General features: G+C 44.3%; 2 protein-coding genes across 3 annotated transcripts in view; one reads left to right on the forward strand and one right to left on the reverse strand.

Moving 5' to 3' along the window:
* Positions 1 to 17,696, reverse strand: part of clec16a (C-type lectin domain containing 16A) — a 38,915-nt gene extending 21,219 nt beyond the window's left edge. For both annotated transcript variants that reach the window (XM_080009809.1, XM_080009808.1), the window contains exons 1-7: positions 17,559 to 17,696; positions 17,033 to 17,161; positions 16,366 to 16,499; positions 12,001 to 12,149; positions 10,661 to 10,766; positions 2,398 to 2,521; positions 1,428 to 1,602 (exon numbers count right to left, since the gene is read on the reverse strand). In XM_080009809.1, the coding sequence (XP_079865935.1) occupies positions 1,428 to 1,602; positions 2,398 to 2,521; positions 10,661 to 10,766; positions 12,001 to 12,149; positions 16,366 to 16,499; positions 17,033 to 17,161; positions 17,559 to 17,632 (891 nt within the window). In that variant the 5' untranslated portion in view covers positions 17,633 to 17,696. The remainder of the gene's footprint in view (positions 1 to 1,427; positions 1,603 to 2,397; positions 2,522 to 10,660; positions 10,767 to 12,000; positions 12,150 to 16,365; positions 16,500 to 17,032; positions 17,162 to 17,558) is intronic.
* Positions 17,697 to 18,394: 698 nt separating this feature from the next.
* On the forward strand, positions 18,395 to 22,776 carry dexi (Dexi homolog (mouse)). Its single transcript, XM_080008978.1, has 3 exons — positions 18,395 to 18,699; positions 18,982 to 19,361; positions 20,454 to 22,776. The coding sequence occupies exons 1-2, from the start codon at positions 18,663 to 18,665 to the stop codon at positions 19,287 to 19,289; spliced, it is 345 nt and encodes a 114-aa protein (XP_079865104.1). The 5' UTR covers positions 18,395 to 18,662; the 3' UTR covers positions 19,290 to 19,361; positions 20,454 to 22,776.
* The last annotated feature ends 82 nt before the right edge of the window (positions 22,777 to 22,858 follow it).

Raw genomic sequence — 22,858 nt, forward strand, 5'->3', positions numbered from 1 at the left:
AATTTCATATGGGAAAATGCAATTTCACACAAAAAAAAATGTTTAAAATCTATCCCAAAAACTGTGATTCTTTTTAGGATTTACTCAAATTACTACTCAAACGTCTGTTTCCAGATGCAGCAGAAGGGAGTTACTTCACTGTTGTGCCAGCATTTGGGTTTTATGGGTGGGGGAGGGTCAATAGTCAGAACTACTGCAAAGAATTGAGAATATTCCACCCACCGCAAAGGACAGGGAGAACTGTTACAGATTACAAAGTGGCCTCATTCTGTATTGCAGCTGCAGTGCAGATCAGAAAATTCATTTTCTAACAGACTCGCGTAAATGGGTATAGATTAAAACTGGGTATAGTTTTACAAGATATTGCTACCAGTACTGGTATATACCCTATAGTATCCTTATACCCTGTAGTATCACTGTCGTAGCCCTATGGTATCACTGTAGCATCAGTTTTATCCCTAAACCTTATACCTAGTATTCCCTTTACCCTGTAGTATCCATGTACTCTGTAGTATCCCTATTCCCCACAGAACCTCTATCAGCACCTCTATACCCTGTAGTATCCCTGCTCCCTGTAGTATTCATATATCCTATAGTATCCCTACTCCCTGCAGTATACCTATAGTATCACTATAGTACTCTTAAGCCGTTTAGTATTACTGTTGTATCCCTGTAGAAGCCCTACACCCTATATAGAGTATCACTGTATTGCTGTAGTATTACTTTTTACTCTTTAGTAGCCCTATTACCTATAGTGTTACTGTAGTGTTGTAGTATCCCTACTCCCTGCATTGTCCCTATACCCTGTAGTATTTCTACACCCTGTAGTATCCCTATAATATCACTGTAGTATTCCTATACCATGTAGTATACCTATAGTAGCCCTATACCTTATAGTATCACTGTAGTATTGCTGTAGTATCCCTATACTCTGTAGTAGCCCTATTACCTATAGTGTCACTGCTTGTAGTATCCCTATAATATCACTGCAGTAATCCTATAACATGTAGTATACCTATAGTAGCCCTATACCTTATAGTATCACTGTAGTATTGCTGTAGTATCCCTATACTCTGTCGTAGCCCTATTACCTATAGTGTCACTGAAGAATTGTAGTATCACTGTAGTGTCCCTATACCCTGGAGTATTGCTATACCATGTAGTATCCCTTCTCTTTGCGGTATCCCTGTAGTATCCCTATACCCTGTAGTATCCTAGAAAAGTGTCATATTTTCAATGCCCTGCAATACTCCTTCAATCTCCTGTTCAAGAGATTGTGGGATAAAAGAAAGAACTTGCTGTGGAAAAACAGCCAATGGACCAGGACCAGAATAACTACACGCCTCCCTGCATAGTTGAGGGGGAACCAAGCATTACAAAAGACACCAACACACATGGGTGAAGGCGTTGCAGACCACTGGTCGCACCATGTCGGGGTTGACCAGGGAGTAGACGTAGAGCGGCAGGAAAAGACGGTTGAGCAGGTGGTCGGTCAGCACGTCGTTCAGGAACTCGCAGTTGATGGTAAGGATGTCATTCAGGTAGTGAAGGTGGTCCAGGTGCTCCGCCACCAGGTCGCTGAGCTTCCCTCTGTTCCTGTGTCTGAGAGAGGGAGAGAGAGAGAGGGAGAGAGAATAATTTGTCTTTTCAGGCTTTGGCAATATAGAGTATCTTAGAGACGTACGTCGTCTGAAGTCATTTTCATATGGTAACGGGTGAAATCCTTCATTCGAAATTCAATGTGTATTCATTCTATGAGATGCCTGTATCTAGTTGGAGCACTCGGTATTGCTGTTCTGAAGCCACAAAGACTTTCATGGTGGAATGTGTCTGTTCTGCTTACTGGGGTTTTGACTTCAACTTTAACACCAGACAAATTACAGTCTTACCATGAACCAGCTCGTTGGCTGCCATTCTGTGTTATGCACAGAGATAGGAATGTCATTGTGCATACACTCATCCTGAAGTCTCTTCTTTAAAGAACTGCAGGTGCTGCACTTTTTTTAGTACACTTCTCAAGGCATTCAATACATTTAAGGTGTAAGCATTTGTGCTTCAGATGAAATAGAGCTTTTATGTCATATTTATTTGTGTGTGTGCACTCTTAATATGTTTTTTTTCTTATTATTTCTTTATGTCATTCAATCTACTTTCATATATTCATGCTGAATAAAAACAAACATCCAACCCATTTTATATGAACGCGTGTAACTTTCACTGATATGCTGCTAAAAACATAGCAACACATCACTCCAATTCAATGCCTGTGGAATTCTGTGAAGTCTTGTACGAGGGCGACCCCTATTGGCCACTTTCAGAACAGTCAGGGTTTGTCCTCTCAAAAGAAAAGATCAGAAGCCTTCAAAAAGCTCAGTAGAACGACATAAGCAGACTCACTCCTCATCGGTCTGCACGCACTTGTCCAGCTCGATGACGTGGCTGCCGATGAACCAGACCAGGTTGCTGAAGTACGGGACGGCCGTCTTATCCCGGATGTAGTGCAGCATGTGCTGGTTATCCACTGGGGAGGCCGGGCCGTCGGGTAGAGGCGCCGGTAGGAGTATTAAACACAGGGTTACCGGTAAAACACACAGGTGCGTGAATACCTCAGTAACGGTTAACGGAAACGGAACAGTGGGGCAGGGTGATTAAAGAAAGAGCCCAAAGAGAATAAAAAAAAACTGACAGGCTAAATGAGGGAAACCAACAACCAACTGAACTCAAATTAAGTCAGCCAAATTAGGGTCACGCCAGAGTCTGTGCAGCTGCAAAACGGGAGGCGATGGCCGAGTGGCCGAGAGTGGGAGTGACTGTCATTCTGTAGGGTAGCCTGGAAGTCAAAATGGCCCATCAGGCTGGTAGGTGGTGGCGGGTTTCAGATGGCCTCGAAGGGACTAGAGGACCCTAATCCCAATATCCATGTAGGAGAGGGGGGGGTCTCTTTCCACTAATGGGGGGGAGTCGGATGACGAAGACGGACAATGGGTGAAGGTGACCCACGAGACAACGTTCCCTCAATGCAACAGACATTTAAGATACAGTGAGGAGAACAAGTATTTGATACACTACCGATTTTGCAGGTTTTCCCACTTACAAAGCATGTAGAGGTCTGTCATTTTTATCATAGGTACACTTCAACTGTGAGAGACAATCTAAAAAAAAAAATCCAGAAAATCACATTGTATGATTTTTAAGTAATTAATTTGCATTTTATTGCATGAATTTAGTATTTGATACATTAGAAAAACAGAACCTAATATTTGGTACAGAAACCTTTGTTTGCAATTACAGAGATCAGACGTTTCCTGTAGTTTAACCAGGTTTGCACACACTGCAGCAGGGATTTTGGCCCACTCCTCCATACAGATCTTCTCCAGATCCTTCAGGTTTCGGGGCTGTCGCTGGGCAACACAGACTTTCAGCTCCCTCCGAAGATTTTCTATTGGGTTCAGGTCTGGAGACTGGCTCGGCCACTCCAGGACCTTGAGATGCTTCTTACGGAGCCACTCCTTTGTTGCCCTGGCTGTGTGTTTCGGGTTGTTGTCATGCTGGAAGACCCAGCCACGCCCCATCTTCAATGCTCTTATTGAGGGAAGGAGGTTGTTGGCCAAGATCTCGCGATACATGGCCCCATCCATCCTCCCCTCAATATGGTGCAGTCGTCCTGTCCCCTTTGCAGAAAAGCACCCCCAAAGAATGATGTTTCCACCTCCATGCTTCACGGTTGGGATCGTGTTCCTGGGGTTGTACTCATCTTCTTCTTCCTCCAAACATGGCGAGTGGAGTTTAAACCAAAAAGCTCTATTTTGGTCTCATCAGACCTCATGACCTTGTCCCATTCCTCCTCTGGATCATCCAGATGGTCATTGGCAAACTTCAGACGGGCCTGGACATGCGCTGGCTTGAGCAGAGGGACCCTGCGTGCGCTGCAGGATTTAATTCATTTAAGTCATCTTGAACTTCTTCCATTTTCTAATAATTGCGCCAACAGTTGTTGCCTTTTCACCAAGCTGCTTGCTTACTGTCCTGAAGCCCATCCCAGCCTTGTGCAGGTCTACAATTTTGTCCCTGATGTCCTTAGACAGCTATCTGGTCTTGCACATTGTGGAGAGGTTGGAGTGTGATTGATTGATTGAGTGTGGACAGGTGTCTTTTATACAGGTAACAAGTTCAAAGAGGTACAGTTAATACAGGTAATGAGTGGAGAATGGAAGGGCTTCTTAAAGAAAACGAACAGGTTTGTGAGAGCCGGAATTATTACTGGTTGGTAGGTGATCAAATACTTATTTCATGCGATAAAATGCAAATTAATTATTTTAAAAAATCATACAATGTGATTTTCTGGATTTTTGTTTTAGATAACATAAAAAAAAAATAACAGACCTCTACATGCTTTGTAAGTAGGAAAACCTGCAAAATCGGCAGTGTATCAAATACTTGTTCTCCCCACTGTACCTGGCGCTGGGACAATTTGGATGACTTTGTGAAGTCAACGAGTTTGGATAAACGTGGGAGTCTACTGTGTCACACCGGACAGGCACGAGGGGGGAACCCATCACAAGCTGCTTCCGCTAGGGTGCTTTTCCAAAAACAGCTGATTCTGAAGTCAGAACTTGTCGGGAGGCTGACACCGCAGTGCACCACTTCACATCCGAAGAGTTTCATTAACAGAACAATAAGAAGCCATCCTCAAACAGTGAGTTTGTCAGTGGATCACGAGAAATTACACCGATGGCAGGATGAATTTGACAAAGGTTGAAAAGTAATTGAATAAAATAAAAAAAGTCAATAAAATGAAGAAATACAGGGCATGCCTTGCAATCTGCACGTACGCAGATGGACGATGATAATGGATCATTTACAACACTATTCAGATGCAGTACATTCATAACCGATTAAATCGATAGGAAGAGGTTGAGGGCTGGGTATCTACAAATGGCACCACTAGTCATTTAAAAGGGTATACCTTTAGCCAAATGCCATGTTAGAATGAAATATCAGCCTTATTAAAGGTGACCTATTATGAAAAACACACTTTTTCAGTGCTTGTGCACATACATTTTGATCTCTGATGGGCCCAACTAACACACAAACTGTGAAACAAGACAACTGTCAGTTTTTTGGGAGCTGTCTATTTCAGAAAGACATGTGGTGAAATATGCCGTTCAGATTTGTGTCTCAGTTCTACGTCACATTGAGACTAGAATTAGGACCGCCTCCCATCCGAGTAACTCCACCCACGGCTAGAAAAATGGAGAAAAACAAGCGCCGCTGTGAAGACCAGCACCAATCTTAAAAAAAAAAAAAGAGTAATTAATACCAACTGTCCATGAAGAAACTGCAGACGAGGGAAGCTGAATGTTTCTTACTAAAAAAAATAAAAATATGCGATAGACTGCAGGCTGTGGCCCGATCTGCTGTGCGTTTCTCCAAACAAAACCAATAAAAATATGATGGGTTTTTATTGTGGATGTATTTATTCATTTTCTGACTTTTTCATGAAACAAAAAGTCCCCGTCCGAGAGTCCCGGTGTGGTGTCCCCCACAAGCTTGAGGCACGGCAAAGTCCGAACAAACTCTTAAATGAGGCCTTGCAGATCTAATATGAGCAGACCTGCCAAGCTTGGGACACATTTTGAGTACCACAACAGTGTAACAGGTCGTCTCCGTAGCTTTAGTTAACGCAGCTAAATGACGCCAGTTATTCCCATCGTAGTCGCCTCGTAACAAGGCTAATCACATTGTAAGCGAGCTACTACGGCTAACTTTATACAGTATACAAATTAATCTTATTAGGATATACCCCTTGAAATGCATCATCTTGTAAAGTCACTGGACATTTTATAAACTAGAGACGCACCATTTTCAGTTTTCTTGGCCGATTCCTAGTCTGATCTGCCGATTCTGATTTTGGCTGATTCCTATTTTCACTCAATTGTATGTTCATAATAAAACATTGCCTATTAAATATATTTTACATTGTGGTCCGATCATTTAGAGTCTGTGGCAGGAGAAATCCAATGTTCTTATAATTGGTCTCATTGGGTATATCTGCTGTACGTCAATGACAAATACATCATGTGACCTGATCATGCTCACCTGATAGGACAGCTGCACCTACGGGCTACACTGCAAATTTAGTTACCACAATAGGGAGATTTATGATTTTGACACAGTGTGTTTATTATTGTTCATTACTCACTATGGAACAATAATATAACATGGAACGGTCACTGAGTTCCAATAGAATAGAATATGGGACTGTCACCAAGTTTCAGCATAATTCAACCTGTAACTGGACACAACATATAAATAACATGGAAATGTCCAGTTCAAACTTCAACTTAAAGCCAAATATACTTTTTAATTTATTTGGTACTTGCCATTCCAAAATAAATTGCAATCATAACAAAAAAATAAAAAATAAAATAAACGACCAACTCCTCTCACTCTGGTTCACTCCTTCGCTCACCATGCATTAAACAACTGAATCAAATCAAACGACTGGTTTTACTGAGCGACTCGTCAGGAACTGAGTCTCAAAAAAGAGTCAAACTTTTCATCACGAGCGGAGCTCATGCACGACGAACAACCAGAGCAGACGCTCAACTGTAAGTCACAGCAATATAGGCAGTCTGCACAATTTTGGAATAGTAAGGTGATAGATAAATCATTTATCCAATGTTCTTCGTTTACCTTGAAGTACCTCCAAGCAGCCGACATTTTCTTTCTTTCGATCTTTTTTTTTTTGTGCATCAACTACGCTACGTTACGTTACATTACGTTGGTATCGGGTTTGAGTATCAAGCATTTTTACGAATACATGAGCACTGTATCGGGTGTGTAAATTTGACCGGCACAGAATCTGATAGATCTGACACTGACTGGCCGGTCACCAGTCATTGTTTTGTATTGATTGATTGTTTTCTGTAATTAAATAACAATGGGTTGTTTTTTTTTGCGTAGCTTCAGATGGCATTTCCTCCCTGCGTATTTTGACCAATAATTTTGGGGTTGGTACACAAAATGCGTGCAGGTTGGCAGGTCTTTATGAGTGAAGATTCAGCAACTGGATTGCTTATTTCTTGCCTCAAATTTGTTCAGAAACAGATTTTGGTGGACTGATAAGGTGAAATCAACACGGAAGCCATGCTCAAATGCCATTGGCTCACAGAACCCGGCGCCCCGGAAAGGTGGCTCCTTCCACAAAAAAATAGCACATTTTGGAACACGAGGGTTTAAGAGGCATGTTAGAACAACTACAATGCATAATCTGAGTGGTATTTTCAACGGCAAACTTCAAAGACATGTTTTGGGGACCTCAGAGACCAATATTAACTTGTGTAAAAAAGGAGCATACTAGGTCCCCTTTCAGGCTGATATTCCATTGTAACATGGCATTTGGCTGAGTGGCATTAGGCTCAATTGGGTTTAAACTTATTTTGAAGGGAGGGAGGGTTAGATACATATATAGATGACAATACTGGGGAGAGATGGAATGGGATATCGCAGAATATCCACAATACCAAATAAGATAATATCAAAAAGAAAGAAATAAACAGGATTCCTTGATTTCTATGATATGAGGGTATCGATAAAAGCCAATTGATTGATTTACCACATTATCTACATCATTGTTGAGGTATTTGGACAAATATAAATTCCAAAATAAATAAATAAAGAAGGAAAAAAGAAAACAGACGGAATAAAATTAATCAATAGATACAAAATCCCAAAAGATACCCAGCCCCTTGGAAGAAGTACTAGTGAATGGAACCAACTTACATGAGACTGGAGTTAGGCAGATGGGGCACGCGGGGGGGGGGGGGGGGGATTGGAGAGAGAGAGAGAGAGAGAGAGAGAGAGAGAGAGAGAGAGAGAGAGAGAGAGAGAGAGAGAGAGAGGGTAGGAGGAGGGGGAAGAAAGGAGGAGGGAGAGGGGCAAAACAGACAGAGGGTTAATGTGAGTAGTGAGTGTGGGAGGGGTGCGGCTGTGGGCTGGATGAAGGACAGCGCCCCCCTAACCGCCGTTTAACAACAGGCATGAATCGGCGTGAAGGAAGCATCAGCCCATTATAGTGTACGGAATCAAAACATATTGGGGGAGAAAATGCGCTATGATACCAACTTAATTATGAAGGGTATTTTTTATTAATGCCTTTTTGGTTCGCAGTTATCAAAAAAGTTCCCCTTAAATTTGATTAAGGAACATGGATTCCCTTGTGGCCTAATGTTGTGGGCCTTGATGCTTCCTTCCTTCGACAATCATTACCGTAGTACACCCCACGGCCAGCCTGGCACAGTAAAAATTCCCCACACAACCCACCCGCCTGGCTACAACGCAATGGCTAGCAGCACTAACTACGAACTATCTCATAATTTAATGCATGGTTACAGATACAAAAGGCGTTTGTGGATGAGGTCGGAATGCAGAGTTTGTCTGATGCAGTGTGTCACATGCAGGGCCAGATGAAGAGAAAGAGTGAGGCCAAGAGAGGAAGGAAGCTGTAGCCACGTCGCAATAACTGTGTGTGTTGACACAATGTTATGTAGATGAAAAGACAGAACCACCCAAATGTCCAACAATGTCTTGTGTCCAGAAGAAAAATGGAGGGTGTTGCACCACCCAATCAGATGGTTTAGCGAAAGCCGGAGTTTATAAACGGTTACAAGTGTGATTTCTGTCTTCCGTCATATGGGAAATTCATTCTCAAACTCCTATTGAGTCATAAAATATACTGTATGTATATGTGTATGTATACTGTTTGTATGTGACAAATAAACCTCTTGAATCTTGAACAATGTAGCAAACAAATGTATGCGAGCTGCTACGGCTAACTATATATAGTACAAATTTATCTCATTAGGATACCCATTGAAATGCATCATCTTGTAAAGTTACGGAACTACCAACTAGAGATGCACCGATTCGATTTCTGATTTTTTAAACGTCTGACCTGCCGATTCCAATTTGGTGCGATTGAGAATTTAATTTGATTGTATGTTCATAATAAAGTATAACCATAAAATATATTTTACATTGTGGTCCGATCATTAAGAGTTGGTGGCAGGAGAAATCCAATATCATTTGGTGTCATTGGGTATATCTGCTGTATATAGCTGCTAACCCAGTTCAAACTTAAAATGAAGGTCTCTTTCCCTTTTGAGTACAAATATACATTTTTTATTATTTTATATGGTACTATGGTATCATTCCAAAATAAATTACAATCATTGTAAATTTCTTTTAATAATAATAAATGGCCGCCTCTTCTCACTCTGATTCACTAGACGTCCTCCTTCCCTCACCGTGCATTAAACAACTGAATCACATCGAAACGACTTGTTTAACTGAGTGACTCATCAAGAACCGAATCTCAAAAAAGAGTCGAACCTTTCATCATGAGCGAAGCTCATGCACTGGGAACGACCAGAGTGGACGCTCCGCTGTAATGACAGCGATAGATACACAGTCTGCACAAAATTAGAATATTGTCAGGCGATTGATAAATAATTTATCGAATCTTCTTTGTTTACCTTGAAGTACCTCCAAACAGCAACAGACATTTTCTTTCTTTCTCTCTTTTTTTTTTTGTGCATCAACCCAGAATCTCGTTATATTAGTTTGGTCTCGGGTTTGAGTGCTGGAGCAGCGTGTAAATTTGACTGGCACAGAATCAGATATATCTGACACTGATCGGGCGGTCACTGGTCAAGGTCGATCGAGCTGAAAACCGTCCGATTCTGATGACGGGCCGATCGATTGGTGCATCTCACGTTTTACATGTTATCATTCCGGTCACATTTTTGTGCTTGATTATCACTCCCCCACTTCCTATTACCTCAGCAATGCAGCGTTACGGCTCGTGGACAATAAAGTAGCACACCGCTCAGTGGGCTGCGTATCATTGGATGGTGAGAGAGGAGACGGAGGGGAGGTGAACCAGAACCACAAGCACAGGTCCAATCAGAGGGATGTAGTTTAAATACCCAATAAATGTACACTATTGTTTTGTATGGATTGATTTCCGTAGTTAAATTACAATAATATATATAGTTTTTTTTGGCGTAGTTTCAGCTGGTATTTCGTACCTAGAATTGCGTGGTTGGTACACAAAGTGGGTGCAAGTTGGCAGGTCTGGGCTTTCACCTGTGATGGTAACACGGCAGTAGGTGATGTCACGTGATTGACTAATCTTCTAAATTTCATATAAATTCACTGGGTCACTGCTGCATTTATTGTACAATATTTAAAGCCATAATTGCAGTTAATATTAGTGTATGTATGTTTTGAAGGCTGTTATAGTATGCATGTGTGTGTAATTTACGTGTGTGTGTCCATGTGTGTTAAGAGCTGTCATTTTAGAATGTGTGTGTGTGTGTGTGTGTGTGTGTGTGTGTGTGTGTGTGTGTGTGTGTGTGTGTGTGTGTGTGTGTGGGCCAAACTTGTTCGAGGGGTTACCTGTTGAGTCGTGCTCATGCAGCAGAAGCGGCAGAATAAGAAATGAAGAACAAGGAGACCAACGCAACAACAACAAAAAAGGACAGGACAGCACAGAGTGAAGGTGCAGGACGTCCCGCCGTCCTCACTTTGAGTGTGTGTGTGTGTGTGTGTGTGTGTGTGTGTGTGTGTAAACTGCGCCCGCACCCGTGTGACTCACCTTTGTAGACATTGAGCGTGATCGTGCGGACGGCGATGCGCACCATGCTTTCCGGGTGGTTGAAAAACTTAATGGCCTCCGTGTACAGGGCAAAGTCATTAGTGTGCTGTGTGTGGGAGACAGAGAGGGGGCGCCGGTGAGCGGGGGGGGTGCACGCAGAGAGAGAGAGAGGGAGAGAGAGAGAGAGAGAGAGAGAGAGAGAGAGACCTGCGATCTATGCACGTATAGTAGGGAAAGGACTTCCGATGGCCAATATGACGTTTCTCTGTTTGTTATTAAATAAATCACACCACAATGAGCACAATGACTCATTGATGATAGTTTGTTCAGACCCCTAATGGGATCTCGAAGTAAAATCGAATCATTTACTGTCACCTGGGCACACAAACGTTTTATTTCCGCCAGGTGCATGTAAGTGCGATTGAACAGCGGCATTAGACTTAAATGTCAACTTTAGCCTCACAAAGAAACACCAGAATCTCTAACACTGTTTACTCGCAGCGTGATCCATAAATATGAACGCAATACATTGAACTTTGCCAGAAACATTTAATTTTAAAGATCGACTCCCACAGCCACTGGGCACATCCCTAAAAATCTGCATTGAGGATGGTTATCGTACATCAGCCGTTGCCTTGCTGTGCCTCAGTGAATGCTTCATCTCTCCCTCTCTCTCCGTCTTTCCCACTGTAGGGTGTGCGTGGGCCCGCCCGCAAAGCACCCAGAGATGCCTTCCCGTCTTCCTCACTCGCTGAGACCTCTAGCCAATCACAGACGTGTGATAAGAGAGACATCCAGAGGTCACAGAGAATGAGGAAAAACTTGCAATATCCAACCCAGATACCAAAACCAGGCCCAGAAGGGTGTCAAGGGAATCTGTCAACAAGAGGTGGGGAAGGTGAATGTCTATCCCCGTGGCATATACAGTAGACACTTTGAAATAGAGGGGCCACAGTTCTGCAGTTCTTCTTAAACACCTAGGGGTCGGGTTTTGAGACTCTGGGGGGGTGGGGGGGGGTGAAAGCACTGAGCTTCCATCCACAGTACACCAATAACTTTCCCCCAAACACACGGCCAATGGAAGCGCTACGTTCTACTGTGGGAAAATCAGTGGTTAACAACAACAGCGTCAAGATGAGAAAGATTAGATGAGAAACCAATATACTTCTTTCGTTAAATCTTGGGACAATGTGACTGGACTCGAATTATGATTAGCCAAGACTAAAGTAAGAGAATTGGATAAGTGGTCGATGAGCCCCTTGGTGTAAATACCTTCCACAATCTATTGAAACAGGACCGTGTTTGGAGCTAAATGACCCCCACCTCTCGGCCTCCCTCACCTCGTTGTAGAAGAAGTGCACCGTGTGGTTGTTGAGCTTGAGTGACAGTGTCTTGAGGAAGGAGATGTAGTAGGCCATAATCTCCTCGTCTGAGAAGTCGAACTTGTGGACGATGATGGAGTTGACGTGGTTGTTGGAGAGCAGGTAGTCTGGTGCAGGTTGGGAGAGAATGAGGAAAGACGTGACTGGAAATGAAGACTGACTGATCTCGAATGGGACTAACCTGGCAAAATAAAGGTCAAAACAAGTGATTTATGGAATGGATATCCAGTGTTTCCTCTAGGATGGAGTTGTCGCAGTGGAGGTGAAATAATAATAAAAAAAAAACTGAAAACTTTTACACGTGTGCAATGACGTTTCTTTAAGGGAATGGGAGAGAAGACGACAGCCTCCACGTGGCCTCCCCTGCAAGTAACAAGATATGGTGTAAGACCAGATTGTGAAACGAATGTCGCCACCCAATCATTCAGCTGGAGGACCAAGGTGCAAGAGGCCAGGGGTACACAGGTCCATGTCAGGGTGGGCGGAATCCCCACCATCAAGCGCCAAGGAATTCCAGTGCTTCAACACAATGTCGAGGGCCTTACCACTGCCAATTTGGAGGTCATACGCCATTTGGCCAAAACCAATGTAGTAGCAGCTGTGCTTCTTCAGGAGACCCACTGCACAGAAGAGGACAAGCTCAGGCTGCCCAGGTTCCATCTCGCTGGGTCCATCTACAGTAGACAGCATGGCCTGGCAACCTTTGTGAGGGATGACCTCAAGTGGACAGATGGTGGCCAGTCCCCACCTGGCTCCGGTGTGGAGTAGCTAGTCACTAAAATCCAAGACACATCAGGTCAACGTGAATAAGCCCCCACCATCAACGCTGATTTATTGGCCCTCCCGCTGGTCCCGGCACCCGCCATCTACGCAGGGGACTTCAACTGCCAGCATACCGACTGGGGATACAGCCATACATCTGCAGATGGAGAGATGTTGTGTTAATGGGCCTCCGGCGCCAATGCTCTGCTCCTGTACGATGCAAAACAGCACCCAAGCTTCTACTTTTCCAGATGGAACACCCATACCAACCCGGCCTTGCCTTGTATTGTGCCGCAGCGCTGACCCCGCACCAGAGAGACACATCCTTGACAGGTTCCCCCGATCACACCACCGACCGTCCACCGTCCAGGCTCCGTCCCTGGTACGGCCAGTACCAGGCAAGCCCGTCAGGAGATGGATCTTCAGGAAGGCCAACTGGCAGTCATACACAGCTGAGACAGAAAGAAGATCAGCCTGTCTCCTGGACCCAGATTCTGCCAATGTGGACGCTGCGTATGCTGCCTACTGCAAAGTCCTCCTAGGGGCAGCAAAGAAATCCATCCCACGAGGCTACAATAAGAGCTATATCCCGGGTTGGGATGAATAATGCAGCCAGCTCCTTCGAGACCACCAGCAGGCTAGCTCAAGGGAAGATGTGGATGCGACTACAGCAGCGCTTCTCCAAAAGCTGGACGTGACTTGTAAGGCCAGATGGACTGAAGTTGTTGAGTCAATCAACTTCACCCACTCAGCCACAAGGCCTGCCTGACCATCAACCAGCTGACTGGCAGAAAAGCATCACCCCCCAGATGCCCGGTGACAACAGATGCCATCGCATCCCTGCTTCTCAACAATGGCCGTTTCCCTGGAGCCGACAAGAATTTCACCCTCCTGACATTGTGCGAGGTTTCTACCCCCTCCGGGCGGCCAGTGCTGATGCCAACCTATCAGGAGACTTCACCACAAAGGAACTCAGCGTGGCCATCAGCAAACTAAAGCAAGGCAAGGCCCCAGGCCGTTATAACATCCACCCAGAATTCGTGATCCACCAGAGTGCAACAACATCTGCTTGGCTCTGCGCCTTCTTCTCGTCCTGCTTCCGGAGATCCAAGCTCCCCAAGACCTGGCGTCGTGCTTCAGACATAGCCCTGCTGAAGCCAAACAAACCCTTGGAAGACGCCAAGTCCTACAGACCCATCTTGCTGCTCTTTGTCCCATTTAAGATTCTTGAGAGGGTGATCCACAGCCCCACTGAGCCAGTGGTGGACCCACAACTTCCGAGGGAACAGACCGGTTTCCGCCAGGGCAGGTCAATGGTGGACCAGGTAACACGGCTCAAGCAAGACATTGAAGACAGCTTTCAAGCCAATGAGAAAGCTAGGCTGTTGCTACTGGACCTGACAGCCACATATGACACCATCTGGCACCGCAGACTCCATTTGAAGCTACTGAGGACAATCCCAGATAAGCATATGGTGAACTTGATCATGGAGATGCTGTCGAACCGCTGTCGATCCTACAGAACAACAATGGCCAGAGAAGTAGGCTCAGAAGACTGAGAAACGGGGTTCCTCAGGGTTCTGTCCTCTCACCAATGCTTTTCAACGTCTACATCCATGACCTTCGAAATACAACGTCTAGGAAATATGGTTACATAGATGACCTGGCCATCATGCTGTGTCAACCTACATGGAAGGCGATGGAAGAGGGTCTCAACCGGGACATGGGCATCTGGGCTACCTACCTGGGCTCAGTACTGGGAAGACACAACAGATGCTCCGTTCCATCCCAGAGGACTTGTCGACCAGTGCATGGCTGGTGGCATCCTGGAAGCAGGAGTGGGAGTCGGCTGGGCCATCACGTATGCATGTATGCATTCAGGACCCGGGAGATGGTGTTGAAGGAGAACATCTACCACGCCGTCAATGGACCCTGCGAATTGGAGTCGGCCGCTTCAAGTCATCTGTGAAGAAATGGGGCTTGGCAGACAGAGCAGCAAGTGAATGTGGCGAGCCAGAGCAGACGGCCGAACACATAAGCACCACCTGTCCTCTGTACAAACCACCGTCAGAGATCGGCCTCTTCCAAGTGGGACCAGAGATGAGCGCGTGGCTGCACGACACTGAGTTGGACATCTGAGGATGGTACACGAGACGAAGAAGGGAATCCTATCCAAATAATATGTACGAGTGGGATGTAAGAAATCTCTTGACTGGGGAACTAGTTCCAAAGTTAAAAAAAAAAAAAAAAAAGTTAGAAGGAGAAGGGAAGGAGAGAGCGGGCGGGTGAGGGAATCTGTCAGTTGTCTTTGAGACTGACAGCTTTCGCGCGTCATGGTGGCCCTCGCACATAGTAAGGCCCGCCTCCAGGAAGAATAATCGGTGCACGTGGAATACCCACAATCTTCGGGAATACTTTTACCGAAACAAAAAAGGTATCAAGATGGATATTCCAAATATTGCTTGTTTCAGTGATTTGTGTTTACTTGCGTATTCCTATGAAAGGATTGCGGTTGCTGTAACGTTACTGTGTGATACTCACGCGATATTGCAGGACTGTTTTCCCTTCGGCAAATGATAATCCTGAATCTGTGATCAGCATTGCTTGCTTCATTGTTGACGTCTACCCGGGGCTTGTTGTTATAGTCGTTGTGCTGACATTATCAGGTAAGCGCAAAGTTTCTGGTTTATATGTTTCTCGTTTAAGGTGTGTGAATTGACTTGACCTGGATATGAAGCATCCATAGCGCAATATGTTAGTTTCTAAAGAGATAAGATGGAGCACTCTCCTCTGTCGTAAAAAATAAAATAAAATAATAATAATAATAATAATAATAATAATAATTCTAATTAAACAGCAGCATATAGCCGGTGCTGTGTGCATATAGGGGAAACACTGATATCCAAGGATATCTTATGAGGGCTTCAGTTTGATTGTGAAGGTAGGTTATGAATGAGATAATTCTACTAATTCTACACTAAACTGTTATTAGAACAGTCCTTTAGGTCAGATAGCAAGGCAAGTGATAGGGAACTGGAATCAAACTTACTCTTACTTTTTTTTCCACAGAACTTCGGAAAGGCACGTACAATTTCCTTGGATTTCTCTCTACATATAAGTATGACAGGTAAGTATAAAGTGATTTGGGTTAATCTACAACAAGTAGGTATAGCCGAAATGAAGTACAGTATGAAGGTAATTATTAGGTTAATCGGACTTTGTTTCCCCAACATCAGAAATGTTGACTGATAGAAGAACTAGAAAAATTTAACAAATATGAAATATATGGATACATCAGAAGAACTCATACAACCTAATCATAAACTATTTGAGGACTGTCAAGTTCTAATATTGGTAAAACTGAGGAAACATTTTGAGACTTTTGAAAGGACCTACAGACACCCTTGCACACACAAAACAAATAATACACGATACATCAAATGGCCTGGCCATGTGATGTAATGGGATGTGATTTAACATTCCTTATCGGTCATTTTGTTGGTGACATTCAGAACACACACAGGCGCACACAGGCACACACAGGCACACTTACACACTTACAGAGTGACGTCTCATGGCTAATATTCTCAAACAGTATGTTCAGCGTCTGGAGGAGTTGCACGCAGACGTAGCGGCCGGACTTCTGTCGCAGGATGTTCAGGAAGAAGGCAAACATGTTCTTCTCCAGGAAGAAACTAGGATGCGACACACAGAGAAACATTTAAACACGCGGTACTGACTGATGGTGGCCACGATGTTATCGATCCGAGCCAAGTGTCATGACGTCATTTTGGTTGGCAATGAATCGTCATATAAATAATTTGGATTAATAATTGATAATTAATAATTGTCTATTTTGTTCATTTTCATGCCACCATCATAGTATAAGTCTATAACAGTGTAATAACATAGATCCACCTCATGAACAATAGCAATTTGTCGAAATTTAATTTTGGAAGATAGAAATTCTGATTCACATTTGATTTATTGAAACTCCTAACATCAGCTTCACGTTATAACTTAATCGCCTATGGATGGAAATGTTAAATCACGGAATCCAACGACTTTACAAAATCAATTTGGATCGGCTCAAAAGACAAACGTGACCAGGCGATTGTGGAAATATTATTGCTGACCAAAAAGTCTGCGTCTTCATATCGCCGTCTCGGGCGACAATGGTGATGAATCCGTGGATTTTGTTTGCCGTCAACCTGCCAATTCAACTTACTCAAACACGGAGCTGTCATTCTGGTCCCCCCAGATGAGGATCTCTGTAATGGAGCGGATCGTCTCCACCAGCAGGTTCCTGTTGTGGTCTGTCACGGTGGTGTTCTTGGTCAGGACGTGGTACATGTACCTGTGGAGAGGGAGCACGGGACAAAGGGTGCTGAGAGCAGACGACACCAACCTGCGGATAGAAAAAATGCATCGCACACCTTGCACGTTGTTATGTTAACCCCAAACACCCCCATAAACACTTCTTGTCGCACCTGCTGCCGTTCTGGATAGTTGCAACACCGCTAACGAGCATGCGCTAAGCAAGCTAGCTAGCATCGAAGCCTACCCACCCACGCACAGTGGAAATCCCACGGCGATGTAAACGGTGTTTACAACTAACCGGGCAGCTGTACCGCTCTGCGTGGTGGTGACAGTGGCCACCCTCATAGCACCGGTGTGACACTACCACCACTGGCCATCGAAGCTACCGTTAGCTTAGCCGACCGAGACCTCGTCTCAGGCAGCCATCGACTTACTTCAAATGGTCCAGTGAGTGGATATTCTTCGCTTTCCCCTGGCCCCCGACCCAGCTCCGAGATCGCCCGAACATGGTTGTGATCGCAGAGTAGCCGTTGCTTTGTCATGTGCTTTTATGGCGCAAACGTCAGAATCCGTAGGAGTCCATTTCAGCTGGTTCCAGGTACACAGTTAGCAAGTCACAAGGCGACCAGGCGATGTCAGTGCTGGTGCGTTCCGGTGAAGTTGGACCTCGGAAAATTCCGTTCCGCTACTTGGAGAAGTAAAGGGGAACGGCCATTTAAGTCTGAATTCCAGAGAATTCCAGGTCTCACGTCTGAGTTTGCCGACATAACAAACCTGGCGCCACGATAGCACGGGCGGTACATGCCGTTAACGCTGAACTATGTTCCTTTTGCGCGTGTTTTTTTTTTTTTAATTGGAAAACACGTCTGACTAAGATATAAAATGTTCTGTGGTTTTCGTCTAAACATGTGTTTTGTAGCTTGTACAATTCGCTGGCTGGCACAGCTTGCCAAACAAAGACGCGTTCACTGCGGGACTCCACGTTTCCTCCCGAAAAGAGTCAATAGGATGGCCGCTTTCCAAGTGTCAGCGGAACGCAGCACTGCAGCCCGTTCAACGCGATAACAGGTGACGAACCCTTTGATACTACAAGTCCCAGCGGCCCCGTCGGCGTCGACGTCAAAAAGGGGCGACTTGTTTTCCGTGGGCAGCGCTAGATTGACTGACGCCTCGACTGACCAATCGAAACGTGCGATTGTGAGCGGCGAGCCAATCGGCGCTCGCTTGGCTTTGCGTCGCGGACTGTGTTTTCATGCAGTTTGAGAAAATGTTGGCACAGTAAATATTTAACAGCAGAAGCAAAATATGTTTTTTTAACTAGAGCCACTCGTTTGCGGGGGGTCGCGCCGCGAATTTTACACACCGAGCCACTCAAAACACGCCGTGCGTCGACGTGGTCGCGGTCGGTCTTTCACGCCACCCGCACTGTTTTGTATCTTTTTGAGAGCTGGCACGTTGCTTTGAGTCCCGCAACCCGGAGAAGGCGTCAAGCTAGCGCCGATTTCTAGTGATGGCCGCCGGCTGCTTGCTTCCACTGGATGTGTCGTCTGGTTCCCCTGGATCTCAGAGATAAAAGTGTGTTATTTTTCATGTATTTTATTGTTATTATTATTATTATTATTATTATTATTACAGCTGTCCCCTAGAGGAAGAACTTGTAGACGAAGGGGACTGCCCTTGAATCCCTGTGGTCAAGCCCCGAAATGGACACCTGAACCCCCCTCCTTCCCCGCGGTGTATTTCCAGACTATTAACAACTCCAAACTCTTTCTCTCTCTCTCTCTCTCTCTCTCTCTCTCTCTCTCTCCCACTCACACACACACACACACACACACACACACACACACACACACGCAGCTCCTCATGATTCGGGGTCCCTGCTCTCCGTCTCTTCTATGACCCACCACACTCAGGCTCAGCTGGATTCGGTGGGATCGCTGGTCGACGAGCTCCCCTATATGTTTTACTTGGGCCTGTTCTTCGTGAACGTCCTGATCCTCTACTACGCCTTCCTGATGGAGTACATCGTCCTGAACGTGGGGATCGTCTTCCTGCCCGAGGACATGGACCAGGCGCTGGTGGACCTGGGGGTCCTGTCCGAGCCGGCCTCCATGCCCTACGACACGGACACGGACCTGGACGTGTTCGAGGGGTACCTGGAGTGACGCTGGCATGGGGGTTCAAAACAAAGATGAGGAGAGAGACTTGAAACTAGAGGGTGACGTCTTTGTCAAAGGGTAAGAGTGGGAAAGAAACTCATTTTAAAGTGGTAATCCGTGAGGTTATTTTGTAAAAAAATATTAATATTCTATTATATATATATATATATATATATATATATATATATATATTGGGAATGTATAATATCCTCATCATATCCCATGCTTATTTAGTGGACACTTTTTCAGAAACCGCCTTTCAATGCATTTCCAATTTGGTGGCGGGGTCCACCTCTCCCGGCGGAATGCACTGACCGGGGGCGCCCCTGTTAGCTCACCAGGTAGCATGTACCATATACAAGGCTTAGTTCTTATGGCAGCTGCCCGGGCTCGATTCCGGCACGTGGCCATTTGCTGCATGTCATCCCTTTTCTTCCCACACTATCACTGTCTAATAAAGCATGAAAAATGCCCCCCCCCCCCCCCCCAAAAAAAAAGAATGCACTGACCGGGCACATGCGAGACGTAAAAGGCAGATGATAGTGATCAGAAGCAGTTTATTCCGCCAGGGACATTTACGTATACTAGGTTGTTATTTATACTACTTGTAGGTTGTAGGTTATACTACTTTTAAGATTGTGAGCTTTGGTGCGTTTCACTATAGACGATTAGTATTATAAAAAAAAAAAAATAGAGACTATAAATAATGATAAAATAAAACAGAATAAAAGGGGAAGTAAAAATAAATAAATTACAATTGTAAAATATATACAAATATCCCAAAAATACAAAACAGAATAAAAAGGGAAGTAAAAATGTACAGAATATTCATAATGCAATACTATGTACATTATGAGGCACACAGTGATGGATGATCATTCACAAACGTCTTAATGGGTGTTAAAAATATATCACTAAAGATGACTCTGAATGGAATTCTGGGACTTGTAGCGTAATCCACCCAACACAGAGGATCTTATGGATTGCCACTTTAACACGTCCACCTTTTCGCCGTTGAGTTCTATGTGTTTGTTCCCCCCCCCCACTTACAGTACGTTATTTGGTAGAGAAGCTCAATTTAGTCAGTTGTGTTGCTAGACATACTGCAAATTGTGGCAATAATGATAAAATGGCGTAACACCTTTATAACAGCTCCCATTTTGTCTACAGGTTGTCTCACCTCAAAATAAGGCCTGAAGAATAACTAGAACTGCTGGACTATTGGCCAAGAGACTATTGTGTGTTTAGTAGTATCAACTGGCTGTTAAGCAGAATGGCTAAAAACCAAGAAGATGGAAACAACGCAAATTTGGCCACAATTAAAGGCAAATTCTTTTCCCACGCGGATGGGGAAATTCAGCCTGATCTGCAATACGACAGTGAGTCCACACTCACCCCCGCTTGGACTGATTACTTCAACAAAGGATCTATGATGTGATCACTTTGGGATTTAATGCCAGTTCCGTTCAAGTATCATGAGGTCTGCAGTTGGAATGGACTTCAAAATGTGCCAATTCAATCAGACATTAGAGGTACTGGAAAATGCCAGAACGCAGCGGTCACGGATCCCTGATCCCTTATAGACTGTTTAATCATGTTTAATGATGCTTTTCCCCCCCAAACGTGAGCTGACGAGCCAAGTTTTTGGATTGACCGCCGTGCAGGTCCGCTTGTTATTGAAAGGTGAATGGACGCGTTCACAGGAGCCCTTTTTTTTCAAAAAGCAGGCTTTATTTGGGGGCTCTACCTGGTCTGACCCCCAATGCCAGCTACCCCAAAGCAAGTTTGACGTAAGGCAGATGTTAGTAATATTTTCTTTGATATGCCTTTTTGCCCTGCCATAGCACCTAATACGGTGGAACTGCGTCCAAAGGCGGTTTTTTTTTTGTTGTTTTTTTACTAATTAACACTTAGTGATACGTTGTCACAGTATCGGTCAGAAACATTCGCAACACATTGGAAACGCTAGCCATTACAACTTAAGACAAGTGTCAAACTTATTCATGTTTCTTGCAGAGATCTCAACCTTGACAGCGTTTGACACATGACAGGTTTATTTAATCATTTATATTTAAAGGTTCAGTGTGTAGAATTTAGTGGCATCTAGCAGCGACATTGCAGATTGCAACAAACTGATCATCCTCACCTCCCCTCACCGCTCCCTTTCCAATGACGTGGGAAAAGCCAGGGTGGCTACAAGCTAACATTAGCGAAGTAATGCTACAAAGCTATTTTATTGTAGGAGTTTAGTCTGATAGCGTTAGCAGGATACATATTTAATTATCTGTTTGCAGAGTCAAGGACCAGATAGACCACCTGGTAACATTAGAGAAAGAGGAAGAGCCAGTGTTTGGTTTGTCCATTCTGGGCTACTGTAGAAACATGGTGGTGCAACATGGCGGCCTCCTTGAAGCGTACCCGCTCACTATGTACTTAAAAACAGCTCGATTCCTATCTTCATGGGATTATACACTAATGAAAACGTACTTATGGATATTATATTCCATTGCTGCCAAGTCTGTTCCGTAGATTCTGCACACTGCACCTTTAATTCTGATTGGAGGTCATCCTTTTCTCTCGCTCCATCTCTTGGTTCACACGACTTTGCATTTCTTCGAATTTTGAATTGCTAAACCGTTTCATTTTTTAAAGGGTGCATATCTGCATTCAAGCAGCAGGGAAATAAACACGGGTCCCATAGCGGGTGGAATTTCTCCACCTAGATTGACTCAGTGCCGTGTACGCGTTATTTAATCGAATATTTTGAGACGTAACACTTACACGCAAGACAAACGACAGAAGACGGGTAAACTATTAAAACCCTGTCTCTGTATGTCAGTCTACAGTCTGATTTGAATGATTTTCTTCGTCTCTTTTCAGATTGGAGGATATGATTATTTACAGTTGTTTACACTTTTCTTGCATGTTCCCTCGACTCTCCTCCCATAAACTTAGAATTTCATTCAAAGCATCTTGGCGTCCATCAAATATGTCCCATATGGCAAAGGAGCGCTGAAGCTTGACTAAAGCTCCGTGAGAGGCTGATTGAAAGCAGAGATTTTAAGTGTTTAATCACTTAGATAATAACACGTAATACTGCAATGTTCACCGTGTAGAAGAATGTGACAAAGCTGGTTTATTTTGTACAACAATTTGTAGCGCTGTTGTGTCGTCCAGATGCATCAACGCAGATCCACGCGAATGTACTCTCGTCTTTCGATGTCTGTTGCAACAGAAGGAAAGTGTCATGTCCAAGTATGTCTGTACAGCGAGTTTTTATGGAGGGAGATCCCTTGAACGCTTCCAAAATGAATGAAAAGCAATCAAAATGTTTTATATGATTGTCGGACCCAGGCCTGAAGGGGCGTCTAGGCTTGGATTCACCACCACCATTGTCGCCATCGTCACAGGAGATATTGCACCAGCGTCTTCCGCTCAACAACCTCTTGCAGGAATGCACATTGTGAATAATAAAAGTATATGGATCTTAGCGATCACACTTTCTCGTTTTCAGATCTGATCTTGATAAATGGGCGAGTGCCAATAAGATGTGTCTGACTTACTGGAAGAGCTGT

Source organism: Zeus faber (genome assembly GCF_960531495.2).
Source record: "Zeus faber genome assembly, chromosome: 11".
Classification (NCBI taxonomy): domain Eukaryota; kingdom Metazoa; phylum Chordata; class Actinopteri; order Zeiformes; family Zeidae; genus Zeus; species Zeus faber.